This window comes from Podarcis pityusensis (genome assembly GCF_964106645.2).
Source record: "Podarcis pityusensis genome assembly, chromosome: 8".
Taxonomy (NCBI): domain Eukaryota; kingdom Metazoa; phylum Chordata; class Lepidosauria; order Squamata; family Lacertidae; genus Podarcis; species Podarcis pityusensis.
The window spans coordinates 16,338,056-16,357,178 of record NC_138033.1 but is presented as its reverse complement, the minus strand read 5'-3'; the positions used below and the strand labels follow the sequence as shown (position 1 = coordinate 16,357,178).

Sequence of the window (19,123 nt, the reverse complement as noted above, 5' to 3'; positions counted from 1 at the left end):
GTGTGTTATCTAAATAATTGTTGCTTCAGCATTTTGTTCTGGGACCCAAACGAATTGAAAACCTCATTTATATAATTTACTAAATCCATAAAAGCTTGCCTGAGCTCAGCACAACTTGATTCATTTCTACTTCTACTAGTATTTAGAAACTTAAGATAAAGAATAAAAATAACTACAACTACCTGCACTGATTATTGTATGGATTAAAAAAACAAACCAAGAAATATTCAGTGACTGAAGTAAAATCAGTTCTAAGGACAATCTTTGCCATCAGTCTTGCAAAAGAACTCAGCAGAGTCGTGACACTAAAACGAACAGTCAGAATTTATGAATGCTAGACAAGACTTCAGAATGGGTTGTGCTGTATATGGTGACAATAATTAACAATATTATTAGCCAACTGAAGCTGTAGTTGATTATTTGGAGTTGCAAATTAAGTGCATGCTTCTCTATATCTTGATTTTTTTTGTTTTTGTTTAGTGCAAAAGTGAACAGCAAAGTTGCCCTTTACTTTTCACTATAAACAGTAAGTCTCATTTATTAAATTGTAAGTTGTATTTTCTTCAGTACCTCAAAAAGACCCAGTCATTGCGGTTTTGGCAATCTGCAGATATATATAAATTTAACAAATGGAATGAGTAAGATTGTCAAATAACTAGAATTCTTTAATCAGTTGACAAGTTTCAATTTTTGAAGCAGGCATCAAACTAACAGGACACATTTACAGAGGTTGTCTGAATAAGTAGAGTTGAAAGGGAAATTTTCTACCCATTTAAAATTTGCAGAGTCCTGAGGTTCATTTCTGACTTCTGAAATTTTGAGTGATGGCAGATTTAGCATTTGAAATTCAGCTTTGATTGATACCTTAAAAAGAAAAAAGAAAAGCTTGCATGGGTGAATTCTAATGCTGTAAATTACTGCCTTACTAAACCCAATATTTGCTTCTTTTTAAAATAAAATTAATAATTGAGAATTTCTTGCAGATTTATTTCCCCTCCTTACTATCGTTAGCTGTATTGGTGGTAGCAGCAGCAGCAGAACCACAATTATAATTATCATTATTTTCTTTTTGTAAACCGTACTGGGAATATGATTGAGGGGCACTATAAAACCAGTTATTAAAATATTAATAATTAATTGTTAGGAAGACTGAGGAGGGAGAGTATAAAATATGAATATGATGCAAACAAATGCAAGCTGAGATAATTTGCTTGGGAATGTTCCCCTGCAAATTTTGTTTGGCTCACAGGGACATCCTTGATGTGTAACATAAAACCTATGTGTTTTAATTCTCATTCTGACTGGATTTGAAACAACAGATTATTTGATTTCCAGTCCCTATAAGTTATGAGGGCTTTGCAACCTTTGGAACATGGGCAACCTCAAAAACTTTGAAACGGTATGTGAACACACTATAGTTTTAAGTTTTCAATATAGCCATTATTATTATTATTATTATTATTATTATTTTTACTGTTTGCTGTTTTTAAAGATTTCCTCAGATTTTCCCATATCTGTTCAAAATTGCTGGGATTTTGATACTTTTAATTAAATAGCTTTTACACTCATGTCTTGCACTTTCACTGTTCCCTTTTCCCTTCACTGGCAGCTAATTGGTCGTTTTCATTAACTAAAAAAGTGGGGTGGTGGTGATTATTTATTTATTTATTTTAAACCCCTGTGACTCAAAATAGCAAACACATCAACTCCTTCGGTGGCACAAAACTATCCAGAAGTAAAGGTGAAGCAAATAATTTAAGAATGTCATTGTTCTCCTCTTTCTTTAATTTCTGAGAATTCAGAGCCCAATTGATAATTGTAGATGACGCTCAATGAATTGGACCCGATTTCACAATTGCACTGTAAGCCAGATCTTAAATAGATTGACACCAGCCGCTCGTTCATTGAGCTGAAATCAATTTGCATTGAAATCTGTCAAGGTGCACAGACTTCAGAAATCCGAATTCGAATTGTGTTCCTCCTATGTCTGTTATGGGCTCTGCCGCAGAACTAGGTTTTAGTGATCAGTAATGTCTTCCATTCTAAGTATTCCTCAGGAACTGTGCTCCCACTCTGTGGTGGCGATTACATTCCCAATTTGTTTCTTAAACCATTCTCCCCTTCTGTGAAACTTTCTCTGTTTGCAGACTGGAAGCGTGTTGCAAAACTTGAGGAAGTCATAGTGCATAAGTTGCATTTTCCTATTTTTGGCTTCCAGGTTTTTTTAAAAAAATAGTTTAAAGGGAAAAAAACCCACCACAAAATTACAGTAAATCAGTTGTAATCCCCGGGGAAACTCCAGAAAGGATGGTAGATTAAAAGTTATGAAAGAATGTGTCAATCCTGTTGTTGTACATCAGACTTTATCCATTCAGTAGCTGCACATGCAGGCGTAAATAAGGATGTGAAGTGTCATGGAGCAACCTCAAGTTACATCAGTTAGGAAATTTGGCCCCCTCTTCCTCTGTGTGTGTGGAATATGAGTTTCTGATAAAATGTGATAAGCCTATTGACCTGTTTGCTCAAGAGTTATCTCATCCAAACGTGTTCTTTCTTGGAACACAGGCGATTGGCTGATTCCAATCTGAGGAGGGACTCTCTGGCATTATAAAAGTAGCCCTCTTCTTTGCTTGGGAATAACACATTCTAGGCCTTTCAGAGAGAGAGAGAGAGAGATCGTGACAGGCTGAGAGCGGGGAAAAGAGAGAGAAAAGTGATTGAAAAGAAAGGAACTAGACCCATCGCAAGAAAGGAAGATGAAACTGCAACTAGTCTGCATGGTCTTCATTCTTCTCAGCGCTGCCACCAGAAACACTTGTGCCTTCAAACTTCAGGTGAGAATCACATTATAAATTATGAGGCGGAATTTATGAGACGATCTTCCTAGTCAAGTTCATCCAATGGAACTTAGGAGGCTATAGGAAGTCATAGGACTTCATAGGAAGTCAGATTATTTAAACATCTGGCTAGGGAACATCTGCACTTGCTGGACGTGTCTCTTCAAGGTTTTAGGCAGGAGACATTCCCAGTCCAACTTGGACATGCCAAGGTTCGGACCTGAGACCATCTGCTTGCAAAGCAGATCCTCTGCCAATGGTCTTTTGGTGTCGGCCAGTTTTGTATCATATAACTGAGCAAAGGCCCCCTTAACTAGGATAGAGCAGTCTATTTGTGAACCTCGTCACTTTTACATGTGTTCACTCATAAATCCGTTCCAGCCTGTTTCCATATATCATCAGCATCTTATATTGTTAGGTGTTTTTTTGTTTCTGTTTTAATCTTTCAAAATCTCTCTCTCTCTCTCTCTCTCTCTCTGTGTGTGTGTGTGTGTGTATGGGATTGTTTTAAAAAGATATAAGCTGTAATTATTATTATTATTATTTTTTAAAATCCTTAGGAAATTTCACATCTCAGTATTATGTTTTGGATGCATTTTCTCTTAAAATGTGCATTTGTGGGGTTCTAAGGGACACGGGTGGCGCTGTGGGTTAAACCACAGAGCCTAGGACTTGCCGATCAGAAGGTCGGCGGTTTGAATCCCTGTGACGGGGTGAGCTCCCGTTGTTCGGTCCCTGCTCCTGCCAACCTAGCAGTTTGAAAGCACGTCAAAGTGCAAGTAGATAAATAGGTACCGCTCTGGCGGGAAGGTAAATGGCGTTTCCGTGCGCTGCTCTGGTTCGCCAGAAATGGCTTAGTCATGCTGGCCACATGACCCAGAAGCTGTCTGCGGACAAACACCAGCTCCCTTGGCCTATAGAGCGAGATGAGCGCGCAACCCCCGAGTCACGACTGGACCTAGTGGTCAGGCGTCCCTTTTATGCACACTTACCCCACTGAACTCAGTGGAACCTACCTGAGTAGATATGGATAGAATTGTGCTGTGAAAGTATTTTACTTGACAGTAAACATTTATTCCTGTACATCATTTAAAAATACACTTTGGAGTTCTTTTTTCGAGCCAAGAACTATGAAATCTCGCAGAAAGCTTCGTTCCGATCCACATATTAGTCTAGCGGTATGACTCAGTGGCGCATAGCTTCACAATTAATTGTTTTGAGTTGTGTCGGACTCCATGAACCTGCAAGCTGATGGAGCTACTCTTAGGCCAAGCAGGGATGCCAACTTGATTAAAAAAAATTTTTTTTGGGGGGGGGGGAGGTAATCCCCACCCTGCATAATTGACCACAAGAGACAAGGTACATGCACACCATTTGAATGGCAATGCCCATCAGCTTTGTGCGGGGGGGGCGGTCCTCAAAAATATTTTTTGGGGGGGCCTGAAGGGACCTTGGCCCTTAGGAGTTGGCTCCTATGAGGCCAAGCATGGTGGCCACTTCGTGACAGATCTGGGGTGCCATGAAAGGTAGCAAATTGTTACTTTGTTAGCATTACCCAGTGCTATTTTTTTCTAGAAAAAAGAGGTGCCTGAACTCACCATGAGCACCTCCCTTGTTATCTTAGAATGGCAATGGTGCCCACCTGAGAGGTGCCGGAACTGAGTTCTGGAGAGTTCCTGCCCCGCAGAGCTACAATTGACAATTTTCTGGGAAGAGGGAGATTGATTGCTAACCCTCTCTGGGCACTGTAGCTCTGGGACAGGGACTGGGATGGGGTCTCCTAACAACTCTCAGCTACTGTTATAGACCTCAGATCCCAGGTTTCTTAGAAGGGAGCCAGCACTGCTGAAGTGGTGTAGTCATGCTTTAAAGGCATGGTGTGAATCTGGCCATAGCTGAACCAGGGTACTCACTACACTGATACCAAGGGGAAGGCGCTGGCCGCTCCATCTCAGAGCACCAAATGTCTTGGGCTGGCTTTGCTTGAAGATAGCCTCACTTTCCTCAGCTTTAGCAACTTATCTACAATAAACGGGGGCTATAACTGGCTTTTGCAGGGTTTCGGCAAGGACTTCGGTTGTCCCTAGTCCTTGTTTTCTAAGATCAGTCCTTGAACAATCACAATTCTCTCCTCCCCCCTCTTCCCCCCCCCCTTGCCTTTGAGGAAAACTTCATTTAGTTTTTTATTTTCAAGGCTGTTCCACATTCTCTAACTAGCCTTTCTCAACCTGTGGATCCCCAGATGTTGTTGAACTACAACTCCCATCACCCCTAGCTAGCAAGGCCAGAGCTCAGGGATGATGGGAGTTGTAGTCCAACAACATCTGGGGACCCACAGGTTGAGAACCGCTGCAAGCAGTGGTGCAGGAAGGTCCTTTCAGACTGTGGACTTAATGGCCCCTCTCTTTAGATGGAAATGGATATTTAGGAACATAGGGAGCTGCCTTACATGGAGTCAGACCATTGGGTCCATCTATCTCAGTATTGTGCACATTGACCAGCAGTGGCTTTCCAGGGATTCAGATAAGGGTCTCTCCCAGCCCTGGCAACAAGAGGGGGAGAAAGATCAAAGGGATAGGAGAGCTCCAGTGCTCATAATCAACTGTTGATCCAGCTCAGCTCTTCAGTTTCTTAGCTTTGACAAATCAGGGTCCTAAGAAATTGAATGGAGGGACGCGGGTGGCGCTGTGGGTTAAACCACAGAGCCTAGGACTTGCTAATCAGAAGGTCAGCGGTTCGAATCCCTGTGACGGGGTGAGCTCCCATTGCTCGGTCCCTGCTTCTACCAACCTAGCAGTTCGAAAACACGTCAAAGTGCAAGTAGATTAATAGGTACCACTCCGGCAGGAAGGTAAACGTCGTTTCCGCGCGCTGCTCTAGTTCACCAGAAGCGGCTTAGTCATGCTGGCCACATGACCCAGAAGCTGTACGCCAGCTCCCTCGGCCAATAAAGCGAGATGAGCTCCACAACCCCAGAGTCGGTCACGACTGGACCTAATGGTCAGGGGCCCCTTTACCCTTACCTTTAAGAAATTGAATGCTTTTGCAGCTCCCGGTGAAGGAAATTTCACTTAAACGCATTGAGTTGAATAAACAGTTGATTATCAGAAACATTATTTATCTTGGCTGCTTTTGGCTTCTCTCTCTCAGCCCTACCTGGAGACTCTAGGATTGAATCTGAGACGTTCTGCCTGCAAAGCGGATGTTCTCCCACTGACCCACCGCAAAGAGAGAAGGGTGTTTATGAAACCTGATTCTAAACCAGGGTTTCCCAAACTTGGGTCTCCAGCTATTTTCGGACCACAAATCCCATCATCCCTGACCACTGGTCTTGCCAGCTAGGATGATGGGAGGTGTAGTCCAAAAAAACCAGCTGGAGGCCCAAGTTTGGGAAACCCTGGTCTAAACTTTCCTAACTGCGCCACTGTGCTGAGGGAGGGTGGGGAGAACAAGGAGGGAACCAGAGTTGAAAATGTGCCAAGTCTGGCTTTTCCCCAACCTGTGAAGTTTGGAAAGATTTCCCCCCTTCAGTAACAGATGAGCTAAAACAAATCCCCTCCTTCTTTCTCTTCACAGACAGATGTTGAGAAAGACCTCACGAGCTTGGATACGTACAAGACAGAGCCCAGGGCGAATACCGTTCAGGTGAGACCTATATCCCAGTGGTGCTTGTACTACTCCAGTGTGAAGGCAAGGGGGCAGCATGGTGCAAGGAGAAATAGATGTCTCTCTCAGCACCACACTAAGATCCTTTGGCATGCCAGGCTATATTCCTGAATCTTGCTTTAGAGTAATGCAGCCTCGAAGGAGAATGCAATTCTGGCTTCTCCTGCCCTTCCTTTTGTCCCCAATCCCCACTTAAATCCCTTAAAAACAAAACAAAAAAACAAAATGCCCATTCAGAAGAGAGGTTCTCTGTACAGGCTCAGAAGCATTCAGCTTGAGATACCTAGATTTAGTAAAATAAAATAAAATAAATTGTGGCAGCCCTACCTAATGACAGCCGATTAGGACCCTGAGAAGTCTAATTTGTCCTGGAATATAGAAAGCTCTCTTCTACTAGATCAGATCTGCCTGGCACACCAGGGTGTCAGGATGATCATTTTCTCGTGATTTTTTTTAACAAAAGATGCCAGTGGTTTGAATCAGGGATCTTCTGAGCTATGGCTCTTCTCTCAGGGCTTGTCCATACTTCCTCAATCCCACACCTAGAAAGCCTATCAGGTTTTGTTTCCCCCTCTGCTTTCCCTTTCCTGAGAGAAAACAGTAGCAACTCTTAATTCCACTTGTTTCAATTACACTATTGGTATTACTGATTTATTTTTATTTATTTATGCTCCCGTGCTTTATATTATCTGTTGTTTCGTATCCGAGCCTAGTTGTAAACCCCCTTTTAACTTCATTTGGGAAAAAGGAGTATACAATCTGTACCTCTTTCCTTAATAAACAAAACCAGGCCAAGCCCGGCTCGCAAACTTTGGCCCAAAAAATGCCCATAGACCCTTTTCTGAGGTAAACATGACTATTAATTTCGTTCATTTTAAATTGCACTAGTGAATAGATCATACCCTCTGACCTTTCTCCAATGGAAACAGAGATGTCCCATTCTATAATGATCATTTTACTATTTATAACCCCACACATCTGACTGGGTTGCCCCAGCCACTCTGGGCAGCTTCCAACATATACAAAAACATAACAAAACATTTTTTAAAAGGATTGCCTTCAGACAGCTCCGGAGTCAAATAACACCATACCCTCTGATATTTCTCCAATGAAAATAGGAGAAGGAAAAGCGGAACATCCTGGGATCAAATCAGAAACCGGGACGGCTTCTCTAAATCAGGGATGTCCCTGGAAAATAGGGACATTTGGAGGGGCTGCTATAGGTCTTACTGGTTGGTTTGTTTATTTATTTATTATTGTTTTACTTTATTTGCGCTTTGTATTCAATCCTCATTGTGAGCCTCCTTTTAAGCATATATGGGGAGGGCAGACTGCAAAACGAATAAATGAATCCGTTAATAACGGGCTCTTTCTTCTCGCCACCACAGGCATTGCTACGGAGAACCAAGCGCTTCAACAGCCACTTCCCCACCTGCCGCTACTGCTGCAACTGCTGCAGAAACAAAGGATGTGGCATGTGCTGTTGGGCCTGAGGGCCCAGGATGACTTCGGCACCGCCGGGCCGCTCCCCGTCTCAGCACCACACACACACCAGGCTCCCCAAACTTGCCCCCCACCCCGTACTGCTCCCTACCACCTTCAACAAATTTTTCCTTATTTATTAGTTTGGCACTGTTTTTTTCGTTTGCTCGCTTTGTGCGCTCTCGTTTGTTATTGTTGGGAATTAAAGCGTTTTTACCACACGACTGTCTGCAAGGTTTGTTCGGGGGGGGGGGGGTTACCTCACAGAGTGTTTGTGATTACTTTTTACCTCACAACTGCCATTGCGCTCTGCTGGCAGGGGGAGGTGGGAGTTTTAGTCTCAAGCACATATGGGGAACATAAGGTTGTCAAAGGCTTGTGTCCTCTGCCGTCCTCTGGTGGCAACTCTCCAGGGCTTCAGATGCAGATTCATCTAAATCAGTCTTATTTTTTCTTCTTCTTCCTTATCTTCTACTGGCTGATGCAAGTAATCTACGACCATAGCCTCCCTGTCAGGTAGCCACCCGGTTTTTGCTTTAAAAACCCCTCTAACCATGAATAACTCCCCATGTCCCAAGGATGGTTGTTTCACTGTCGAACGGCTAAAGCAGTCAGCAGGTCATTCCAAATGTTTAACCAAAATCCTCTTGTAAATTGAACCCAGTGGCTGGGGTCCGGCCCTTCAGAGCATCAGAACATACACTTGCTCAATCACCTATATAAAAGCCCTTCAAATATTTGTAGATGAGTATCGCATCACCTCTTAAGAATTCCTTCTCCAGGTTAAATGTTCTTGAGTCTTTCAAGCTAAGGTTTGGTCTCCTCATGAGGTTTTGGTCTCCGGTGTTTCAGCTCAGGATGCACATGTGATGAAGGCTGGCGTTAAACTAATGTGAGATTTCTGTGCCTTTGGATAAAAATATTTATACAACTGGATTCTGCACACTACCCCAATTGCACTGGACTAGAAGTTTGAACTTGGGGGGGGGGGGTTGGGGGTTGCATACCCTCCAACATTTCTCCAATGAAAATAGGGACGTCCCATTCCATAATGAAAATTTTACTATTTATACCCCCCCCAACATCTTACTGGGTTGTTTCAGCCACTCTGTGCAGCTTTCAACATATATAAAAAACAATAAAACATTAAACATTTTTAAAAAACCCTTCTCTATACAGGATTGCCTTCAGACAGCTGGGGGAGGGGGAGAGAAACCTCCATACCCGTCAACATTTCTCCATTGAAAATAGGGGCATCCTGAGGAAAAGCGGGACATTCCAGGATCAAATCAGAAATTGGGACGGTTTTTCTAAATCAGGGACGTCCTTGGAAAATAGGGGCACTTGGAGGGTCTGGGGTTGTATGTGTAGTGCTGCCTTTCTGTATATCATAGTATTGCTTGTGAAAATGTTTCAACACCTTAAAATTTATGAATAGAAGGGAAATGTAAGCATGAAAAACCAAAGTGTGGAAAAGGGGAATTTCATGCATAGAGGCCCAGAATAAGGTGTACTCAGACCAGTGGGGGTTCCAGACTTCCAAACCTAAGGTCACCCTGGAGGAGATGCACAGAAAGAAGACTGAAGTGGGTGGGGGGTTTCCTGTGTGCTCCAAAGGTAACCATTTAGGAAAACTTTAAACACAAGGTGCTTCGGTCTCAAGAGAACGGTGTGCAACTTTTGTCATGTACCTTGCCACTTCGTGGAAAAAACCACTTACCAAAACGTTTGCCCATGTGTACTTGCACAAAAAATAGGGGATCTTGCTGAAAGGCAAGACATGGAGATCTGCACTGATTGTTGCAATGCATTCGTTGTTGTTGTTGTTGTTGTTGTTGTTGTTGTTGTTGTTGTTGTATAATTATACAGTAGTACCTCGGGTTAAGAACTTAATTCGTTCTGGAGGTCTGTTCTTAAGCTGAAACTGTTCTTAACCTGAAGCACCACTTTAGCTAATGGGGCCGCCTCCTCCTGCTGCTGCGACGCCGGTGCATGATTTCTGTTCTTATCCTGAAGCAAATTTCTTAACCCGAGGTAATATTTCTGGGTTAGCAGAATCTGTAACCTGAAGCGTATGTAACCTGAAGTGTATGTAACCCAAGGTACCACTGTAATATGATTGTATAATCTTAGAAGGGGCGTGGGGGTGATTATCAGAAAGAGACCCCGAACTTCTAAATTTTCCACTACGCTACTGCTGATGAAAGCAGTAGTTTTGGGAAAGTCCTGATGGCTGGGTCTAGAGGGGCCTGGAGGGTGACATTTGACCTGTGCTATGCAGTGGCAGAAAGGGAACTGCTTTATTTCTGACTGTCATGTAGCTGTTCAGACAGGAGCCTGGTTGGGAAAGGAAACACAGCAACCCCTAATCTTCTGTGTGCTTGAAGAAGTCTTCTGTTTAAGGAAGCCTCCTGCCACCACCCCCGCTGAGAGATCTCCATGGCACCCTCCTTGCCACCCCACCCCCAAATTAATCACAGTAATAAAAGCCACAGATTCATGCTGAAAGTACAAAAATAGAGACATATACTTTGAAAGTCTTGACAGTAAAATCCACTGACACAATGGGCTCAGCACAGCAGGAAAGACCTCAGCCATAGAAAAAAAGAGACAGGATTAGAGCAGCACGACCCTCCAAACACCCTTCAGCTGGCTGTCTTGGAGGGGCTCAGTGCCATTTGCTATCCCTCTCGCAGCAAGAAATCCCAGGGGTGAGGATCAATAATACTTCCTCACAGAAAGGAGCCTCAGGGGGTAAGGTCATAAATATTCCCCCTCATGGACTGGGAACTGGGGTTCTACACCCAAGAACATATCCCTGGACACACACACACAAAGAGCAGGAAGTCCTGAGAGTTAATACTAGTATTTTGTTTTCCCTGCAGCAGGGAGTCCCGAGGGTTTATACTAACAATACTCCCCCAGGGAATTGTAGGAGGTAACCGTTGCATGGAGGGAGCCCCAGAAGATTTATTTGGGCGTACAAATTTGACACCATCCCTCCCTCCCCCCACGGCTCTCCTACTCAATCACCCCCATTGGTCTAGCTAGCATTACTTCTAGTTATTATACAAGCACTTGTTAAATAGAAAAAAAAGGAAAAGGAAAGCATTTGGACAAAAGTTCTCTCCTTCCTCGGGTCAGACGTTGGAGTAAATCTGGTCGGTTCCAGAGGCAGGCTGCCAGTTGCCCAGGTTTCCGTAAAGTCCAGTCAGCTCACCGGCTGATACATTTTCATAATCTTCAGCCACCGCCATGGATTCGTAGGCCTTGGTGCTCAGATCCTAAAAAGAAAAAAGAGAAAGGAAGGGTTTTAGTCCATTTGAAGCACATGGCTTCCCCTAAAGAAGCCTGGGAACTGTGGTTTACCCTTCTCACGGAGCTACAGTTCCCAGCACCCGTAACAAACTACCTGATATGAACATAATTCAGACCCTTAGATTGCTTTTGGAGGCCCTTCTCCAGTTCCCCCATCTGAGGGAGGCTCAGAGGGCAGTGATAAGGAAGAGGGGCCTTTTTAGTTGTGGCTCCCCATTTGTGGAATGCGTTTCCCCCAGTGAGGGCCACCTGGTGTCTTTGTCGACATATGTTTTGGCACCAAGTAAAAACTTATTTCCCCACCTAACTGTTCAGGCTTTCGATAGACTAAGATGGGCGCTGTTTCGTTACAAGTGTGTTGCCCAGGCTTCCTGTGGTAGGGTTGTTTTGATCTGTTTTCATGGTGTGATGGTCTCAAATTAATAATAATAATATGATTGCTTTGGAGAAGCTGTATGTTGCCAGTGGCAGACCTACACTGGGGGGGGGGGCTGAACTGCCATGGGGGCCCCTTCGCAACCAGCAACAAAGTCTGGGTAACCTCTATTATCATCATCAGTGGGGTTGTTCCACATCAGATCACCAAACCTTTACAACATCTGCAGTACTGACTCTCAGACTTCGGGATTGTTGAAATATATACAACAAGTCACCTTCTTTAATAAGATAGCTCAGTTGGTAGAGCATGAAACTCTTAATCTCAGAGTTGTGGGTTTGAACCCCACATCAGTCATTGCAGAGGGGTCAGACGAGACCCCTTCCAACTCTAAAGGTAAGGTAAAGGACCCCTGGACAGTTAAGTCCAGTCAAAGGAGACTATGGGGTTGCGGCACTCATCTCATTTTGAGGCTGAGGGGAGCCAGTGTTTGTCCACAGACAGCTTTCATGTGGCCAGCATGACTAAACAGCTTCTGGTGCAATGGAACACTGTGATGGAAACCAGAGCGCACGGAAATGTCGTTTACCTTCCCGCCACAGCTGTACCTATTTATCTACTTGCACTGGCGTGCTTTCAAACTGCTAGGTTGGCAGGAGCTGGGACAGAGCAATGGGAGCTCACCCCATGGCAGGGATTCGAACTGCCAACCTTCCAATTGGCAAGCCCAAGTGGTTTAGACCGCAGCGCCACCTGCATCCAGCGCCACCTACAGTTCTATGATTCTATGAAATAATAATAATCAATTTGAGTCATGCAACTCATATGGGGTCTCATAGTTTTTAAGCAATGTGGACGAAAGCAAGTTCTGGGGTTCCTCCAGGATTAGGAGCCTGAAGCTTAAGTTTCATTATAGAATTGGAAGGGACCCTGTGGATCATTTCATCCAATGCACTGCAATGAAGGAATATGCAGCTGTCCCACACAGGGAGCGAACCGGCAACCTTAGCATTATGAGCCCCACACTCTAACCAACTGAGCTATCAGGGCTGAGCTAGTTTCACAGTAGATCCGCCCCTGAGTATTGTACTGCCCTGAGCCTTCCCCTACATTGTCAGCAGCTGGGCTCCCTCCTCCCTTCGACTTGCTGTACATGTTGAACTGCTCCTCTTTCTTCTTGGACCTGGAGGGTTTCTCTACTTTGAGCGACGTCTTCTGCTCTCCATTTTCATCCGTGACATACAGCGTAGGGTCCTCCTGCTCCTCGTCTTCCTCTTTCTTCTGCCCCTTTTTTCTAGTGGTAGAAAGGGAGGAGGGAAAAGAAAAAACGTGATGTTATAAGTGGGATGTGAGGATAAGGTTGCCAACCGATAGCGGTGGGAGAATCTAGCACCGTTCATGGAAGATTGATGCAGGTGAAGCTTCCCCAGCCATGGGGATCAACTGCTCATGTCTGCAGATCAGGCTTCTCTGAAAGGCGCAGGAGCATCAGCCTGTAAAAAAGTTGGCAACCCTCCACAGTAACGGAGACAGGGAAGAGGGTACATAAGCCAGGTTTTGCTAAATAATGGAAGCCAGCATCTACTTGCTAACAGTGCTGTGGATGAAGCCAGCTGCTCACCTGCTTTTCGTCACCTTGTAGATCACTGTTCCCAGCAGGGAGAAGAAGAGGAGGCCCCCAACGGCACCCCCAGAGGCCATGAGCAGGAGGGTGGTGTCCCCTGCAAAAAGAGACAGTGAAACCTGGCGGCTGTCCTTTGCAAAGAGGCCGTCCGCATGCAGATGAGATTTAAGGTCCCTTTTAGCAGTCAGCTGACTGGCAGAAATCCAGGTGGTACCTTCTCCATGACAGCTTCACCTGTTGGATGCTAAGCCTGCCAGAAAGGTCAGCATCAGCCCCTAGTATCCTTGGTCATCAGCCAAGCCCCCAAGTCACTGGTGGTGCCTGCCTTTGGTCCTCCATCCCTTTTTGGTCCAGAATTCCAAAATGTGTCCCATGGCTTGATTTAGCCATCCTTCTAATTTCCCACAATTCCTCTGGCTTACTGCCACTCTGAGGCATCGTGGGGAATAAAACGAATGTCTAGACCAGGGGCAGTCAACCTTTTTTTACCTACCACTCACTAATGCATATTTCTTAATGGTCAAATTTCCTTACCGCTCACCAGTGGTCGATGGAAGGAGGATTCAGCTTGTGCCATAGAACCCCCTACCGCCCACCTAGAATCCTGAAATGCCCACTGGTGGACGGTAGGGACCAGGTTGACAACCTCTGGTCTAGACCTAGAGCACAGAGCACCGCCATTTCAGAAGTGCAGGGGTTGGGTGAGGGTGGGGAAAGGTCTGGATCTCGACCGTAGCATGGAGAAAGGGTTTTATAACCCTCCTCTGATATGGATTGTTCCCCACACCCACAGCTCCTGCGTCTCCCGTTTAGTAAATGAAACAGCTAGGAAGCAAAGGCCCAAACCCATCACATGTAGTTCAGCCCTTACATGTGGTGAATCTACTTAATTCGCACATCTTGGAACCCTGTACTGTAACCCTTTCAAAATTTGCACTCTTCTGACTTTTGCAATGTAGTACTCCAAACAATTAATGTAAGTAAAACTGCATATACTAGTTAAGAGGGGGAAATGCATTGTATGAGGGGGAATTGCTTTAAAAAATGTGCACAATGGGAGAGATTCATACTAATTCACACTGACGTATCCTCATACCAACTTTTTTTATATAATTGTGAACTGATGTGGAGAACTGAATATTGGAAAAATAAGAAACTGAGAGAGACCCAAAGTGACAGATTTGTCCCCATGTCTCATGGAGATAATTTGTGTTGCATGCAGAAGATGCTCAGCCGGCATCTCCATATAGTGCTGAGAGCTGCTGCCAGCCAGAGTTGACAATATTGAGCCAGATGGACCAATGGTCTCACTTGGTTTAAGGCAGCTTCCTATGCTCCCAGATACCTCTTATTAGCACTTAGACCTTACTTACCTGCCTGGATGGTGGGCAGTGTGATTTGGCTTGGCCCGTGTTGGTTGGTAGCTGTGCAAGACACGTTGGTGAGGCTGGAGGTGGGGCCTGTCAATATCCCAATGATGGCCTGTCCCCAGGAGACTGAGGCTGCCTGCAGCTCAGAGCTGTTGAACTCCCCAGGAACGGTACGGTTTGGTAGGCGCCACTCGATTTCGGGTAAGGGGTTTCCCTCGGCTATGCAGTAACACGTTACTATCTCTCCAGTCCGTGACAGGGTGCAGTTCCCTTGAGGCAGGATCACTGGCTTATCTGCAAGGATGGCAGAGGGATATTTTAAAAACTAGAACAACCACACGTCACAGTGTGTGTTCCCATGGTCCAAGCTGCTACACTTCCAAAAGCTTAAAAGGTTTTAAAATGTGCACTTAATGCGGCCTTGCAAATAAGTACTAGCCTGCAAGAGTTTTTTTTACCAGTTTACTGAGGCTAGTAGAGCAGGGAAGAAGACAGAGACGTAAAGGGCTGAAAAAGTGGGTGGGGAAATAGTTCCCCCCATTCCCCTGTCCCATCATTTAAATCTCTACACAATATACCACACACCACACATTTAACACACACAACTTTCCCCCAAAGAATCTTGGGAACTGCAGTTAGGGGTGCTGGGAACTGTAGCCCTGTGAGAGGTAAACTATAGTTCTCAGGATCATTGGGGGAAGTCACATGCTTTAAACTGGAGGCCCCCCCCCCCAGCGTTGGGCGCATCTCGGTGCCTCTGCTTAACATGCATTATTGGGTTGTGCCTGGTGGGCAGAAATTCATCCGGGAAAGCTTTCCCAGGCATGGAGATGCCATAACAGCAGCAACAACAAAAATCACCCATTGCGTTTTTACAAAAGCATAAGAGCTCCAGGCGAAGAAAAAGGTGGCAACTTGACATCATAATCATGAACTTGGTGTGACTTTGCCACTAAGCCCTAAGTAGGCCACAGATAAATACGGTGATACTGAAACAAGAAATCAAAGCTTCTCCTTACACTCCACGTTGAGGTAGGTGGGCGGCGAGTCTTCCCCCATCCCGACATCATTCTCTGCAACACAGTGGTATGGCCCCGAGTCCCTCCGCACATCTGCCAGGGTCACCTCTGGCCCAACACCTGCTGCCCGCAGTGGTGCTTTGCGAGGCCCGAAGAACCACCGGTAACTGACAGCCGGGGGGTTGCTCTGGCTGCTGCATCGGAGGGTGACGCTGTCTCCTTCTTTCAGGTTGGGGTTCCCCACGACGGAGACGACAGCGTTTTTGGGAGAATCTGAAAGAGTCCGTCAGAGTAGGATAGAGGTCAATGGAAACCCATTTTTGCTGCTAAGACTGCACACTCCATCCGCCTCACCTATTGATCCCAACGCCTCCGTCTGCACCTGCTGAATTTCTACCTGTTTTCCAGGAATTAAAGGTGCAGGCTCTCACAAAAAGGGGGATAACACCATATGGTTGCAATGGGTGACGGGGGTCACACCATGTATTGAAAGCACACAACTTTCCCCAATGAATCATGGGCTGCTAGGAATTGTAGCACTGTGATGCTATAGTTCTCAGGATTGTTGGGGGGGGGGAGCCATGGGCTTTAAACGCATGGTGGGGGGGGTGCTAAATTGTGCTACAAACATCTTGTTTCTATGCTTCAAGTGGGTTTAGAAAATTATTGTTCAAACCCCCTCCACCCTTTCCCAGACTTTCCTAAACAGCAGGAATCTTTTCACCTTAGATTAAAAAACATGCCCACTTTCATTTATAAAGCTAGCAAGTAACTAGTCCTCACAGTAGCTGGAAGAAACCGTCTTAACAATTTAAAATGAGAGCTGACTTTCAAGGGCAGAGCATCCATTGCTTTGAAGTGAAGGGGGCCTTCCGACCAAGTCTCCACCCACAGTACTGTGTCCAGACACTCACATTTAACCTGCAGGTAGATTCCATTGCTAGACTGTTGCTGGTTTGGGAAGGTGGCTGTGCACTGCAGGTATTTGCCATGATCTTTGTGCGAAGGGATGTAGCTGAGCCCCGATTCTGTCCGCCAGGAACCCCCAGCAAGACGTTCCTGGACTGTGGCAGCCTTGCCTCCCACAAGGTTCCAGGTCAGAGTAGGTGGAGCCAAGGGGCAGGTGTGCAGGGTTGAACAGGTGATCAGGGTGCGGTCGCCTTCGGTCAGTAAGCCTGGGTCACTCATCTCCAGTTGCGACGGAGTGTCTGCAAGCAAAAGGGCTACAAATCAGCCTGAGGACCACATTCCATTGTGAGAAATCTTTCAGGGGGCACGTGCCAGCGGTGGACGGGGTCAGGCCAGAAGCAAAAGTGGGCAGAGCATTCCTCTCCCACACCCTTCTCAAACTTCCGTCCAGGTACGCAAGAGGCATGATCAGAGTTCAAGGACGTATTCCAGCCAGGCAAAATCTCTCAAGGAGGGTGGGAAGAAAGGGCAGTGAGGGGTGTGGCCTGAGGATGGGGTGTGGTCTGGGAAGAGTCCTGAGGGCCAGAAAGAGATGGCAAATTTGGGGACTGGCCATGAGATTCCTCCACGAGCAAGCGAGAGACCGGGATGCAGCAGGGATGGGAAGGGGGTCTTCCGGGAGGAGCGATAGTCACGTGACACAGGGAGGGGGGAGGCTGAGCTCCCACCTAATCCTCCCCACAGAAAGGGGGTGTCAAGCCCCATGGGTCATGTGACATGGGCAAGGAGAGGTTGGGGGGTCCTAGCCAGGTGGGGGTGGTGATTGAGTCAGGAGGCCTGAGATGGGGCAGCTTGTAAGGTGAGGCCCCTATTTCAGGGTGGGGGTGACCGGGGGGGAGCTTGCCTCTTAGCAAAGTGGGTGGGGGGCGTTGGAGGGGAGCCCATGTGGGGAGAGGCAGGAGCCTTTGGGGGGGTTGAGTTTGGAAGAAAGTTCTGAGGGCAGGAAGGGGGAGGAAGAGGCTCAGGATGGAGGCGAGAGGTTCTTGTTTTTGTTTTTACTATGCATTTTGTGTTTTTATGTTGTGAACCTTCCTGAGAGCTGCAGGTATAGGGCGGTATGAAAGTTTAAGTCATCATCCTCATTAAATCATCATCAGTACTCCCCGGCCTGGATGCACGGGTCCACCTCACCTGCTACGTCCACCCGGACCGTGACGTCGTAGAAGCGGTGTTTAACCGAATCGGGGTTGATCCAGACATAGTAGCTCATGGCATCCTCGCTGCGAACAGGGTTGATGCTAAGGGTGCAGTTCCCCATCTCTAGGTCTCCCAGGACCTCCGTCCGCCCCTGGTACTCCGACAGGACGCTGCCCTGGCTTTTGCTGTTGTAGATTTCAGGGTACCCTCTTGACCGGTACTGATACCAAGCCACACTGAACTTGCCACCCGAGGAATCACGGGAACCTGGGAAGGTGAACGAGCAGGGAATGACCACGCAGGAGCCCTTCAGGGCTTGGATGGAGCTAGGCAGCATGGACGTCCAGGCATCAGAAACAGGGCTGTAAAACAGAACTGGAGGAAAAGGTGCAGGGAACAGGGAGAGAGCCTTTCAGCGGGTCTTTAAGTGGTTGTGGAATACTCAAGAGTACACACCACCAGTACCACTTTTCTTAGAAGGAAAGCATTGCTAAAGACCCAGTTCTATATTGTGCGACATGAACTTCCTGATAAGACCTGCCAGCAACAAGGAACCTACCTAGGAGACATGCCAGTGGGAGACCTTTGCCGGAGAGTCTCATGTTGTGAAGCACCTCTGAGTTCGCAGCCCTGAGAGAGGCTCAGGGCTGGGGGAATGGGAAATCCGTCTCTTCTCCGTCATGCACAGCGAAGCCTGCGGGTGAGTTGGGAGAAGGAAAAGCTGGAGGAAATTAAAGAGAAGTCAAGAAAATCAGGTGTGCGCCAACTTTGATTCTCCATGGGAGCCAGCGTGGTGTAGTGGTTAGAGTGTTGAATTAGGACCTGGCAGACTAGAGGATGGAAGCTCCTTCAGAGCTCTCTGTCCCTCTTTGGTCTGACTTAAACTGGGCTAGTAAGTTCTTCCCAGGCTAGTAACTTTAGTGAGCTTATTTGCAAGGCCTGACCAAGGAACAGATTTGTTAAATGTTCTGGATTTTCTGAATTGCTGCCAGGATGTTCAGACTGAGAGCTGTGTGTGTAGAGAAGCGTAAAGAAGCAGCTTGTCTTTAATGGACGTCCAGGATTTCACAAAACTTTGAAATACACAGTTTTATACTTTGGCATCTTTCTTTGGCCAAATTTACATGGCCTTTCACCATTTTTCCTCCTGGCACGATGTGTCGTTCTGCACCGAACACACGTCTCAGCTGTCTTACAGTGCAATCCAAGCCATGTCTGCTCAGAAGTAGGGCTAAAGGAGAAATTCAACCCAGTTTGCCTTCACAGGGGAACCTACATAATGCACAGTTCCCAAAACAATATGCAAACTGAAGCAGCCGTCCTTC

General features: G+C 46.2%; 2 protein-coding genes across 6 annotated transcripts in view; one reads left to right on the top strand and one right to left on the bottom strand.

The window, feature by feature from the left end:
• Positions 1–2,638: 2,638 nt before the first annotated feature.
• Positions 2,639–8,206, top strand: HAMP (hepcidin antimicrobial peptide). The gene is made up of 3 exons (XM_081019540.1): positions 2,639–2,834; positions 6,414–6,482; positions 7,892–8,206. The coding sequence occupies exons 1-3, from the start codon at positions 2,757–2,759 to the stop codon at positions 7,994–7,996; spliced, it is 252 nt and encodes an 83-aa protein (XP_080875666.1). The 5' UTR covers positions 2,639–2,756; the 3' UTR covers positions 7,997–8,206.
• A 2,282-nt stretch (positions 8,207–10,488) lies between these two features.
• Positions 10,489–19,123, bottom strand: part of LOC308484192 (B-cell receptor CD22-like) — a 31,676-nt gene continuing 23,041 nt past the window's right edge. For 3 of the 5 annotated variants that reach the window (XM_081018921.1, XM_081018920.1, XM_081018919.1), the window contains exons 2-9: positions 18,358–18,519; positions 17,793–18,173; positions 16,607–16,900; positions 15,693–15,965; positions 14,677–14,967; positions 13,301–13,400; positions 12,790–12,973; positions 10,489–11,269 (exon numbers count right to left, since the gene is read on the bottom strand). In XM_081018921.1, the coding sequence (XP_080875047.1) occupies positions 11,126–11,269; positions 12,790–12,973; positions 13,301–13,400; positions 14,677–14,967; positions 15,693–15,965; positions 16,607–16,900; positions 17,793–18,173; positions 18,358–18,400 (1,710 nt within the window). In that variant the 5' untranslated portion in view covers positions 18,401–18,519 and the 3' untranslated portion in view covers positions 10,489–11,125. The remainder of the gene's footprint in view (positions 11,270–12,789; positions 12,974–13,300; positions 13,401–14,676; positions 14,968–15,692; positions 15,966–16,606; positions 16,901–17,792; positions 18,174–18,357; positions 18,520–19,123) is intronic. The other 2 variants (XM_081018922.1, XM_081018923.1) reach the window with 2 other exon arrangements.

Bases quoted from the DNA above. Each gene is read 5' to 3' on its own strand.
- HAMP (XM_081019540.1), top strand. From the start codon at position 2,757: ATGAAACTGCAACTAGTCTGCATGGTCTTCATTCTTCTCAGCGCTGCC. The intron at 2,835-6,413 runs GTGAGAATCACA...TTCTCTTCACAG, and splicing joins CTTGTGCCTTCAAACTTCAG to ACAGATGTTGAGAAAGACCT. The intron at 6,483-7,891 runs GTGAGACCTATA...TCGCCACCACAG, and splicing joins CCAGGGCGAATACCGTTCAG to GCATTGCTACGGAGAACCAA.